The sequence below is a fragment of the Microcebus murinus genome, chromosome 1 (assembly GCF_040939455.1).
Source record: "Microcebus murinus isolate Inina chromosome 1, M.murinus_Inina_mat1.0, whole genome shotgun sequence".
Taxonomy (NCBI): Eukaryota; Metazoa; Chordata; class Mammalia; order Primates; family Cheirogaleidae; genus Microcebus; species Microcebus murinus.
In genome coordinates, this window is record NC_134104.1 from 27,447,902 (window position 1) to 27,461,343 (window position 13,442).

General features: G+C 34.4%; 1 protein-coding gene across 1 annotated transcript in view; it reads left to right on the top strand.

Moving 5' to 3' along the window:
- LOC105883110 (SAM domain-containing protein SAMSN-1) overlaps window positions 1–12,368 on the top strand; it is a 55,843-nt gene extending 43,475 nt beyond the window's left edge. Inside the window, exons 7-8 of the mRNA XM_012786025.3 lie at window positions 123–273; window positions 11,504–12,368. Coding sequence (XP_012641479.1) covers window positions 123–273; window positions 11,504–11,706 — 354 coding nt within the window. The 3' untranslated portion in view covers window positions 11,707–12,368. The remainder of the gene's footprint in view (window positions 1–122; window positions 274–11,503) is intronic.
- Window positions 12,369–13,442: the final 1,074 nt, after the last annotated feature.

The following is a 13,442-nucleotide window of genomic DNA, read 5'->3' on the forward strand; positions in this document are numbered from 1 at the left end:
GTTCTATTGGCACCTTTGGTTTCCATGTACATTTCTACATTTTCTTTAAATCTAAAGAGAACTAAAAATAAAAGATTTGAATCTAACTCGTTTGTACTATACATATATTTTCTCTCCCATAGGAATATACCTCAACACTTTTGCTCAATGGTTATGAGACTCTAGAAGATTTAAAGGATATAAAAGAGAGTCATCTCATTGAATTAAACATTGAAAACCCAGAAGACAGAATGAGGTTACTATCAGCTGCTGAAAATCTCCTTGATGAAGAAAGTAAGTGTGCACTCCTACTCCTCTCCCTAGCTGATAAAAGCAGTTTCATGTAAATAGTAAAATCATTAAAAACAAAGGCCCGGTTTTATTTACCGAGAAACATGAAAAGCATTCTTTCCCATAAAATAAGTATTTTCATATAAATTTGCAAACAACAACTCTGGTCAAATGCATAATTAGGAATAGGAACTTTTTTCCTTATTGGACTCCTAGGAAATGAAGTTTTTTCTGGATACCTCATTTCTATTCTGCAGAGCTATTAATTTACTCACAAGTGGATGCCTGCATTCCCAAAGACTGAGGGAGTTAGAGACGAATATTTAGTAACAGCATAAGCCATTAGTGAGAAATGTCACACATGGCTTCTGTAGAACAACACAGAGCATGGCTCTAAGCTAATGAGCCTTCGCGCCACACAGGAAAATTCATTTCATTACCATATAGTCACATCTTGTACGTGTTTATAGTATTCTTTCCGAATGCTATAATAGCTTGCAAAAATATTCAGCATTCACTTTTATTATCTGAGATGGTGCTCTGTATTTGTAAGTATAAACTAAAGATGGAATAATACATGCAGATTCACAGAATACTGGATACACTAACAGGGTTTGTAAAGATAGGATAGCTTTTATTTTTATAATTCATTCAGACCACCCTTCCCACTAAATTTGGTCAGGCCTCCAAACCCTGAGCTCAGGATGTGCTAAGGAGTATTTTACTCTGGAAGGAGTATTTTATGAGAGAAAAAAAGGAGAGAGATGGAGTCTAATTTTAAAGATGAAGGAGAACTTAGACCATTGAATCCAGCCTTCTCTTTCAAAAATAAAACTGCTAATAATTATTAACTGCTTTCTTAAAACATGTTCTCTGACTAAAACTTTGGGCCAAGGTCTTCATGTTTATTATCCTCTTGAGTGCTCTCCACAGCTCTGTGAGTTAGATAGCACTGCCCTCATTTTTACAATGAGAAATCGAGACAACAGTGACTTACCTAAACGCACACACAGTGAATTGTAGGGTTAGGATTCCAACCCAGTGTTTGCACATCTATGCTATGCTTTCTAACACTACAGGTAACAGCCCTGATGAAGAGTGAGAGAAAAGCTGTATTTAGGACCCCAGCCCCTTGACTATCTTTTGTGCGTTATCCTATACCCTCATAAGCCCCACAAAATTGGGACATTGTATGTTTACCATACACTGGCTTTTTAATCTAGTAGGAATTAATTTACTCTTTTAGAAACTGTTCCTTGCTTTATTCTTATTTGCTGTCTTGTGTTTGCATAGATTTTCATACTTTTCCAGAGATTTCACATGCATGACTTAATACCAGCAGGATGGATTTCATCATCACGTCTAGGTTTTTATATGTTCGCTTCGAAGTTGGGGGGCTGGGAGATAGAAAAGATAGGGAGATGAGGGTCACAGAGACAAAGTGCAAACCAAAAAAAATAGCCAATTTACTCAACAGTACAAGCTCAAACAAAATTGATCAGTGTAAAGTGATGTAGCAATATATTTCAGGTAAATGAGGCACTTACTTTCACATCTTGTCATTTCAATACGTAGCTCCCACTAAGCAAAGTCTGTTAAATAACCAGATTTTGCAAGTTTCTTGTGTTGATAATATGCAGTGTCATTGCCAATACGCTCCGAAATAATTTGACCATGAAGTACAGGGAGGGAGAAGAGTGTTTTTTGAATACTTATAAATAATTATTTTTCTTCCACAGTAGTGTACATATAGATATTTTGCACAATTTACGATGAGGAAAAAATTCAGAGGTGAATTTCAAAGAGGTTGAAGAGCTAGATAAGTAGCAGAGATAGAGTTTTAATCAAAGGCAATCTGCTATGAAACTCTTCCACATGCGCAAACTGGTAAATATGACAGCAATGAATATTTGAAAATTGAAGTTTTCTGCTAGTTCACCAAATTTTCTCAAGGGCTTTAGTTCAGTTTTCCACCTCAGCAAGTGAACGGTGAGAGGCTACTGTGGCTGCCTGGCGACAGGGTTTGCGAAGAGAAGGGACGGGAGCCTCAGCAAACAGCGCTTTCCGTGATAAGATTGCCCAGTAAAGAGCCACAGAGGGAAGATGGGTCCAGGGCAAAGGCTTGTGTTCGCTTCATTTTTTTCACTCCACCTCCCTCAGCACCTGTCTACTTTCTGTGTTAACAAAAGAATAATGATTTATAGGTGATATAATACGAAAATTGGGTATAATTTTTAAAACCACCTGACTCAAATTCTGCCTCTGCAAGATGTGAAAACTAAAATCCAAGTAGCTAAATGGCTTTCTCTAGCTCACATATCTACAACTGAGTCTCCTAAATGGATCAGAAACATGTCCCAGTACATCCTGATCTCTGAAAACAAAACAATATCTCCAAAACATAAAATGACTTTTAATATTTTATGTAAGAAAGGACAAGTTCCAGAAATTATTCCCCTATATACTAAAACTTCAGAAAATGGTACTTCAAGGTCACTAGAAGTTGATCACTTAATGATAGTTAGTAACTTCCAAACATGCACATATAGAGCCAAATTCTGAGAAATGAAAAATAGAAAAAATGCAGATTCAACCAGTGTTTCTTGTCAACACCCTACCCTGACATTTTTCTTATTTTAATCTTATGGTCTAAAGTAGTATTAGAATATACATGTCAAAAAGATGCATATTGCATGTTAGGCTATTCTGACTGAAAGCTATTTATCTTATGTGAAACTGCTTTGCTCAAGAAATAAAAAAGAATGACTTCCATTTGTTGATAAGATGGTGAGTTCTGATGATTTGGCACCATGCTGCTGCATGCTTATTTTTATCTATTCTCTCCTCTGTGAATCATATCTTCTACAACCGTGCTAAAGATTAAATGCACAATCTGCATGTACCCTGAATGATAAAGACCTTGAATACATGGTTATATAAAACTGAGACATTATTAAAAACAAATTCATGGCACAGTCATAGGTTAAAAATAGTTAGCTTTTTTTAAAGAATGGGGTATGCAAATTGGCCAGGATTTTATGTATGCATTTTATTTTGATCATTGAATAATGTCAATTTAGGGAACATGAATACATTCCTACTTTAGGGTGTCATTGTTAGTTTGGGAAATTGTAAAGTTTTGCTTTGCTAATCATTCAATATAAAAACTTAGGAAATGGGGTATTTGTCTTGAGGATAACACATTGATAATATAGAAGCAAAGTGTTACAGAAATAACACTTTGAGATAATGTAGAAAAAAACCACAAGACCCTGTGAGCTTTTAATCTATCAAGAGGGATCAAGAGGATGGGGGACAAGACATGGAAAAAAACAAGACATCTTAAATTTAGAGCAAGCAAGTTTCCTTTTCTCTTAGCCCAGGAAAGATAGCATTGTACCTACTATGACCTTGAAAATGTAAACTGGATTACACTTTTTAGGTCACTGCTTGACAGGAGGTAAAGATACTTCTCCAAAAAGCTGATAAAAGGGCTGGCATGTGGTGTTAGAGCTGATCACAGGATTACCTCTGGAGGAGGATAAGGACTTTGGGGTTCTGAAATCCCAGCAAGACCAGCAGAGATATTTGGGATTTGCTCCTGTGTTGCATTAGAACTAGAGCAGAACTAGGTCATTGGTTTCCTAAATGGGATTCTAGATAAGCTTAGAGGAAAGAGAAAAATTGGAGTGAGACTCAGCTCTTGAAGGAACAAAGGAGCAGAATCTGTTTATGTTGTGGAGAGTAGGGTTTTTCTGTTTATCATCTGAATTTAAAAATGGCTTGTTTGCTTTGGGAGTAATATTCACAACAAGTAAAAAAGAAAATAGAGAATGTGTGTGTGTGTGTGTGTGTGTGTGTGTGTGTGTGTGTGTGTGTGTGTGTGTTGTTCCATAAGCACAGCCTTCAAGGTCCCTTTCCCTTACTCAGAAATGTCTCTTTAAAATAATAAGATTGTTTACTGCTGTTTATAATAAGTATTTTCTCTTTATTCTGCACTTGTTTCTCTTTTCCACATTTAGAAGCACTTTGATGTGTCTTAAAATTGTGTCTACGAGAATGTGTACTATTTTCTTTGGAGAAAGTGGATGATAGAAATACTTTGTTTTCCCTTGAGTACAGGAATAATTAAATTTTAAATTGAAAAAAGTTGGTAACAGAATAAGCAAACTTTACAGAATCTGTATACAATATGTTTTAGATACCTGCAAACTCTGGTTACAGTGCCAAATGAGAAGGAAGGGGAAAGGGTGGGTTGTGTGCCAGGCCACCGACACCAGCTGTGGTCACAGCAGCCCTCATTGCTCAACCAGACCCAGTTGTGCCTTCCTGCCGGCTCGCCTGCCCAAATCGATGCAGGGCAACTGGCAGGGCCCAGCCAGGAGCTTGGAACGCGAGCTGCCAGCAGGAGAGGTTTGTAGCTATGCCAAGCAGCAGTCCAGCAGTTGGCCTAACAGTGTGCCAGGGTAGCCTGGTGCCCCAGCCCCTGACATGTGTACCTGGGGTTTACAACCCACTTGCCATATGATTTGAATCTAGATTCAAGAAGTATACAGCTTTTAAGAAAGGATATGCTAACTATCTACATATACAAAGTAGAGATGGCATACAGGCATTTTTACTTGTATGTATTTATAAACATGTGCTTAATATCTATTTCTAGTCATAGCTGTTTGGATCTATGCAATTTAGTTTCTTCAGATATCATTTTTAATTTACTGTCTAAGATTTCATTTGTGATAGATGCCATATTCAAGTATTTTTACTATTCTATCAGAAAATTCCCAGTGAGAAGGGTTCACAGATATTCCACCTTAATACCTAAGGACCTTTGTTATGCCCGTATATATACAGCACTCCTAAACTTGTGTTTATACTGCACCATGATTGTGTACTACACATGGCTTTGTAATGATTATCCTGGGTGAAAAAGACCAAAACGGTTATTGCCATGTGCTTTCCCAAAGCCCCTCATTTTATGCTTTGCATCTAGTGGATGGTTAACAAATCCTTATAGAATGCATAAATACTGAGTGAGGAGGTGAAGAGATCTGAAAAGAGTAGGCAAGATTTTTTAATTACAAAAATTAAAATCATCTGCAATCTCATCTCATACATATGAGTTTTAATAGGGCTGAGTGGGATTAGTGTATGTTGTCAAGAGTTATTTTCTGTATATGCTATCCATGAATGCATGCCTGTGTACAAGAGTGTAAATAAGTACTTTTTTGGAGGGCAATAATGTAAAAAACTATTCAAGTTTAAAATAAGCACATTTTTGTATCAAAAATTCCAGTTCTAGGAATTTGTCCCACCAAATTCAACATAAAAATGCATAAAATATTAGCTAAAATAGTAGTAGTTTTAGTTAAAAACCTGTAAAAACAATAAAACTTCCATCAATAATTAATTTATTAAATGAATTGAGATATGCACAAACAATAGAATAGTTTGAAGGTGTTAAGAAAATGACATAGAGCTCTATGTCTACTGACATCAAAATATGTCCAAAATATTTTCAGTGGTAAAAGCAAATAGTAGATCAGTAATATTCAGGATCATCATATTTTTTCAAAAGTAATAATTTTAGAAATGATGAAATTGGATTAATTTTTCACCATATAAATGTCAAGAAGGAAAAATTTTATCTCTACCCTGTTAGAGTCTCGGGCTGAGCCTGAAAATTGAATTGACATAAGACAAACATCAACAGGAGAAAAGCATACAAATTTATTTAATGCAAGTTTTACGTGGCAAGGGAGCCTTTATAAGGAAATAAACACTCAAAGAGGAAGTTCGAGTTTGAACACTCATATACCAAATTAGACAAAGAGTAGTATATTGTGAAAATGTGACAAGGCACAGGCACTTGAGATAGGGTAGTTATTTGGGTGGAGAAGTGGTTAGGAGGGTAAGGGTTAGACTAACATGGTTTACTTGTACAGACTTCTCTTGGCCTCAACTTCCCATCCTTGATAATAAGAATGATACTTTTCTTTTGGTATAGGGAGAACTTTCAAACAGGAATTTTATATGCTTTTAAGAAGCAGAAGGAAAGTCAGAGTGATTTTATTGCACCTGCTGTTACTCGAGTATGTTAAACACAAAATAGTCAATATGCTGGAGCAGCATATTTTGGGGTGACATGTTCTTAACTCCTTCATCTAGCAAATGGGATTAATTAACCTATAAGAAATATGATATTGATTTCCCCAGGCCCCAAATTAAATAATATGTGATAGTTTTTAACCTTATTTGATCATTATCAATATAGTCAGTCTAACATAAAAACAACTCAACTGAGGGTGAATAATTCCTGAGATCAACGTCTTCCATGGCTTGTGTGGGTGGGGAAAGTAGCAACCTAATGGCATTGTCCATGCTGGTGCCAAGTCATTGTGATCTGGAGTGAGCATGCCTCTGCTCCTACTGAAGAACCCAGCATAGTGCAAATGGAGATTGCCGTGGGTAAAAGTGAACAAATTTACTCCCTGGTACACATCTGATTAGAGTGTAGGCTATGACACTAGACTGCAAAGAGAGATGTGCAAAAAGAGGGGAAGTCATTTCAACTCCACATTCTCTCATGGCCTCAGGAAAACAGCAGCAACTGATTATCTTTCCATGAATGGATTGCTGTTTTTCATTTGTTATTTTTCCAAAAGGTGGGTTAGCATTCAAATGAAATGAATGACAAATAGTCATTATAATTAGAAAATTTAAGTGGACAGGTAACTTAAAGATATGCTTAAGATAAAAAATAACTGAGAGTTGTGCCATATTGTCTGCTAAATTTTCCTCTGTGAATAATGCTGCCTTTAGACAAATAAATACAGCCATGGTTACCTGGAGAGTGGCTGGATTTTCTTCTGAGTTGCTCAACATGAGGTTGAGGTTTTTGAGTCATCCTAAGATATGTATCTCTGGCTAAAGAAAAATAGAATAATTCATAGAGCTGAGAGGTACCTTCATTTAAATTTCAACAAAATTCTTTTTCTGATCGTCTTTATTTCTTATTTCCTTTAATTAATCTAAACATCACTGGGCTTATTTAAAAAAAATTATTTATTGAGTACTTTCTTTGGCCAGGCATTTTCCTATGCTCTCTAGATTGCATTATTTTATAATAGTTGGCCCAAAGAAACAGAAGCTTCAGACCTAAGGCAAAGAAGACAGTAAAGTCAAAATCCGGAAGATTTGAGTAATCATATCTGGAAAAGTCAACCAAAAATTAGTAGTTTTCATTTTTTAATCCTTACCTTTTTAATACGTGAATATGGGGCAGATTTCTCTCTTTAGAATCTGAAAACTTTTTCCAGAGTAAAGATCTAGTTTTATTTCCTTAAAACGTTTCCATTTTTAGTATAATTGAGATTGCCTATACTTAATTAAATGTCACAACTCCAATATAATTATTTTATGAATAACTATATTAGCTGTTGTCTGTTTTAATCACCATACCACTTTTTCTACATTGATGATTATCTTAAAATGTTGATCCATGGGCTTTATACAATTCCATAACAATTTTGGTAGAAAGTAAAATATTTTAGTATTCAAATTAGTTCCTCATGAAATGTTTCCTAAATAATTTTTTCTTAACATGATTAATATTATATAGAGTACAGAGCTGTACTCTTTTCTGGAGCTTGTTCCTATTATGCCTGCAGCAATAAGAAAGAGAGCCTTTTTCAAATTATTTAATAATTCTTCAATATACACAGATTTAAAATGTATAGTCTTTGGGATATTTGCAAGCCATTTGGGGGCTTTATTGAAAATTTAAAACATTTTAATTCTTTCACTTAAAAGAAATAAACAATAAAACATTGTAGATGATCTGAAAATCTAGGGGAAATATCCAAAATTTGAACACTTTCATTTGTAAATCCTGTATATGTGTATGTTTTATATAATTTTAATAATAGAATACGTAAATTGTGTATACTTTTTTTCTAACCTAACATATTACCTGAAACATTTTCTTATAAAAAGGTGCATTGAGATACCCTAGGGGAAGCCTGTAATTTTGGAGGCAAACTGTTTCTTATTCCAATGTGTTACTTGCCTGGTTAGCTCAGATGATTGAACCATGGGACAAAACTGATGAAGGTTATGGTTTCAATTTCTGGGTAGGCCAGTTAGCTTCACTCTGTTTCATGGCCACATGAAGAGACTAAATGGCTTTGAAAGAAAATATGGATGGATGCATTAGTGTGAATTCACCCCCTCTGCAGGAAAAAAAGACACCCATAGCACAAGACCTAGGCTTTTGCCAATCCTTGTCTAGTGGCAGTATGAAAAGAAAAAAGGAAAGGAAAATCTTGAGCCTCCAAATACACAGAGTGAATGTCATATAGCTTTCATCTCCATAATATAAAATAATGACCTGCCTTTTCTTTTTATAGTTACAGTTGAGGGGCTCCAGCTGATCACCTGCCTGAAATTATTGCAAGCCTGGTGGGAAGCATTTGAGGAGACATAGTCATGTTTTCATGTCACTAGGAAATCATTTAGCAAATTACTGCTGTTCTGTAAATTACCATGCTATACAACTTTCATACTGTGAAACTATTCTCTTTTTCCTTAAAAAATGCAGATGAAAGGTTTCTACCATAAATAGTCTATATTTAAAACAAACCAATTGCTAGAATTTAGATAATGTGATATAGCATTTCTCAGGTGGAAATAAAAACAAATATATTTTATTATTAATATTAAACACTGATATATGCTCTGGTAAAGTCAATTTTTTGATTTATTATCTGTTTACATTCTTAGCCATCAAGGTGTATGTGTAGAATTGCTAAGGATGAAATAACAAGCTAAGTACATATATCATGAAAGGAAAAGAGCTAATTTTAGAAATTAGAGTTCTTTAGGACTAAGTTTTATATCTTGAAGAGACTCCCACCATTGGTAATCAACCTAAATAGAACAGAGTATTGGTAGCAAACAGTTTTTATTTTGCCAAGTCTTGTTTAGAATATAAGTTTGAAGGGAAGTAGCTCAATTCCTTTAATTTTGCATTGAGGTTATAGGCCCAAACATAATCTGGGGGAATGTGGCTTTATCCCCACAACCATTTTAACTAAAAGGGTCACAATTCGAATACAGTGATCATTGCTGATGTGGCAGGATGCACACACAAGAACTAATTCCTCTGGCCTTTTCCAGAAACACTTGCATAATGGAACACAGAGCTGGCTCACTTCATTTCAGTAGCAATAAGATAAAAAAGGAGAGGCAGGAGAAAATGTAATTCTTCAGAGAATGAGGTCCCATCTTAGTGCTGCCTTTTCATAAAAGAAGGGCTTGAAAACAAAAGTGAATGACTAATACTCATAAAGACTAGTGCATAGTAAGTAAATCCTCCCAAACATAAAAACTGTTATGAGTAATAAACAGAAAATCCTTTATGCCAGCTAACATTTAAAAAGAACAATCACAATAGATGCATTAAGGTTCCTATATCTAAAACTAGTTATGGCATTACTAGACTTAAATATATGATGTTCAAATCCACAGTTAAATAAAGCTGTAGCCAATGTGGAGAAGATTCAGAAAAATGGTGTAAATGTGGTTTCACTGTTGCAAATAAAAGCCTTAAAGAAAAGGTTAAAAGAACTGCTATGATTCATCTTGAAGATGAGTAGACTAAGAAACAATTTTTATCATTTCTTCCATCCTTTCTCAACGAGTGCTCTTCATCTAAACTACAGAATACAGAAGATGTTTTAAGTGACAATTTTCTCAGTTCTCCCATGCATGGTGCATACCTAGTACCATTCTAGATACATTAATTAGAAATTAATTCATTACATACCAGGGTGCCTTAGGAAACCAGGGCTCAATTCTCTCACTTGTAATGGAGGTTCATTATAATTGGATACACAATGGATCATAAACTAATGTTGGCAAGATATTTGGAACCTAGAAAATGCATTTAAAAAGCAAGAGATATATAAATACAATAAAGGGTGGGTTTCCTAAGGATAAACTATTTATCATTATAATAAACTCTTAAAAAAAGTATATAATCTCCTTTTTCTAAGGATTTTGAAGTTCGGATTTACTTTCTTCTCACTAGAATGGGATGAAGTACCTAGCCCCTTAAGGTAGAGTTCTTGTCCCAACCTTAAATGAATGTGTTTGGTTCTTCCAACATGGAGCTATTCAAATGTATAAAGTGGTGAAGCCCCCAGATTAAAAGGGGAAAGAGAAAACGCTAATATAGAGGCATTAAATGCTATAAAGAGGCAGTAGCCTGAGATCCATTTCTTTGAAGAACTCAAGCTTATGACACAGAGGAACACTCACCTACTAGTGTCAGGGAATACAAAGAAACTTTACATTGACAAAGATAAAGCTAATACTAAAGGAATCTTGAGAAAAATATCACTTTAACTATATGGCTTCTTAGGTTCTTTAGAAGTGTCTTTTGTTATATGTCTAATATTAAATGTTTCTAAAAGGTACTGCCTGTTGCATATAGAACACTGCTTTAATGACACAAATTATCCATCTGAATATAAAAGATTATTATTCAGAACTACAGATAAAGATGTGGAAGACAAACTAGATGTTCATAAGGCAGATTTCAATGAAACTCTTGGTGTTTTACTCTCAAAAAGAAACCTGATTTCTTATGGGTCTATTTTCTGATAAATGCAAACATAGGAAAATTCTGGATACTGAAAGTTTTATTAGTTAAATTCCAAGTGATTGAAGTCCTATTGTACATTGTTGCCCATAGTGATCTTTTATTCATCAATCCACTTTATCAAGATTCTGGATTTGTTTGCAAAGATCACTATTGACTTTGATTGTACATTTAAACTATAAATGACTTTTTCTAATGATACTTTAAGGAGTATTTGGACAAGGCATCAGTCACACTGTGGATACAATCTGCTTTCTCTGGCAACTTATTATTAATGTAAAATGAGAGTCCATATTGATCTTTGGTTATGCAGGCAACTCACAACAATTCCATGAAACTCCAAGTGAACAATGAAGGACAAACTTTGTCTTCTAAGAAAACAATGGCTTGAATATTTGAGTACAAATATCTCTTGTATAATAAACAAAGGTATCTTTTACTTGTAGAACTTTCCATTGTAATGAAGTAAAAGGATGGAACAGTTAAAATAGTAAAATACTTGAAAGTGAATGAATACATAAATAGTTTTTCTTGGCTTTGTCTAACTCTTGCCCTCTTTTCCATTTACAGCTGTTCAAGAGCAAGAAAATGAACCTGTGCCCCTATCCTTAAGCCCAGACATCTCCTCAAATAAGTCACAGTTAGATGACTGCCCAAGGGACTCTGGTTGTTATATTTCATCAGGAAATTCAGATAATGGCAAAGAAGATCTGGACTCTGAAAATCTGCCTGACATGGTACATAAGATTTCCATCACAGAGCCAAGTGACTGAACACACCTTCTCAACTATATATTTACAGATACATACCATTTTAATGCTTCTTGAGCTAAAAGATCAACTAGAAGAATAGAAATATTTGCAAATATAACCTAAAGTTAAAATGTTTTCATTTGAATGACTGTACATAAAAGTTCATATCTCTAACATCCCAATTATTGTAAATAAAATGTATATTTATTATTTTAAATGCAATGTGTTAATATTTCACTTTCTGTATTAGAAAAGGCATAGTGTAAGCTTTTGATATATGTGACATATGCTTTATTTGGCTTTATTTTACAAATACAAAATGATAAAATCTGCAAAAACAAACATTTTTATACCAGTTTTGTACTTATGTATATTATTGAATGAATAGTAGTAGAGGATGTCTTTGTGAACCGATTTCTCCAAGAAGCGTCTACATTCATTTTCATACTTATTGGGAAAGTATGAGTTAATATTGGAGACATTTTATCCTGATTCACAGTAGAAAGTCAGTAATTATTTTTTTAACTCTGTTATATGATATAAAATATAGATAAGAATATATTGTCACTCTCGACTTAGTAAAACCAATTTTAATAACTGCAAATATTTTGTCTTTAAGTGTAAATATTTTTTAACTTTTACATGCCCTAATTTTAATAATAAAAAGAACTATGTGCATATTGTATTTTCCAGACTAGTGTTATTTAAAATAGTTTAATATTAGACCTTTAGAGAAAAGATCTCCTACCAGAGAAGGTGTTATAATCAGTCTTCACTTTCTTTTTTTAATGTTAGTGATTCCAAAATATATTATTTCAACCTCAGTCTGTCTCCTGAATTCCAATGCTATGTTACCCAACTTACTGAATAACCCCAGGAAACTTCAACATACCCCAATCATTGATTTTCCCTACAAATATGTCTCTGCTTTTTTATTTCCAACCTTTCTTTCTCTTTACTGGTACCAACACCTAGCCAGTCATGAAAGCAGAAAATCATTTTTTGTTTCATCTCACACACATCCTCCTCATACAAATTCAATAAGTAATTAAACCCTATGATTCCTACCTCTAGAAGTGCTTTCATATTTGTGGCATTCTATCCATTTCCATGGTCTCTGTACTGCTTTGGATCTCATTATCTCACGTGTGGAATATTGCAATAGCTTTCCAACTGACCTCCTCATCCATCCTCCACATAGCCTCCAGAATAATCTTTCTAAACCACAAATCAAATCAGGCACTTTCCTGCTTGAAAATTTTTGATGGCCCTTTATTATCTTTAGTATAATATTTAAACTTTCCCAACCACTTTTTAATGTATTTTATAAATCATATCTCCCCCCACTCACCCCATCCCACACCTCTCAATCTACATTCCAGCCATAATAACCTACTTAGAATGTTCTGAATTCACTATTCCTTTTGTGACTTTTCACATGCTATTTAATTTCCCAGAGTGGCTCCTGCTATTTTCTTCACCCAGAAATCTTCCTCTGTTCTGTCTCAAGACACATTGTAAAGGTCACTTATTCTGTGAAGCCTTCCATGATTGCCATTAATACTTTCTTCTTTGTGTTTACATAGCAACATGTAAATTGTGGGTTATACTGCTTGTCACATTTCACTCTACTTATTTGCATGACAACTACCCTTATAGCAGATTGTGATCTCCTTGTGACAGAGATTATTTTATTTTACCTTTTAAATCTCTGGTGCCTAACATAATAAATACCTGGCACTGAGTGGCCATTTAGA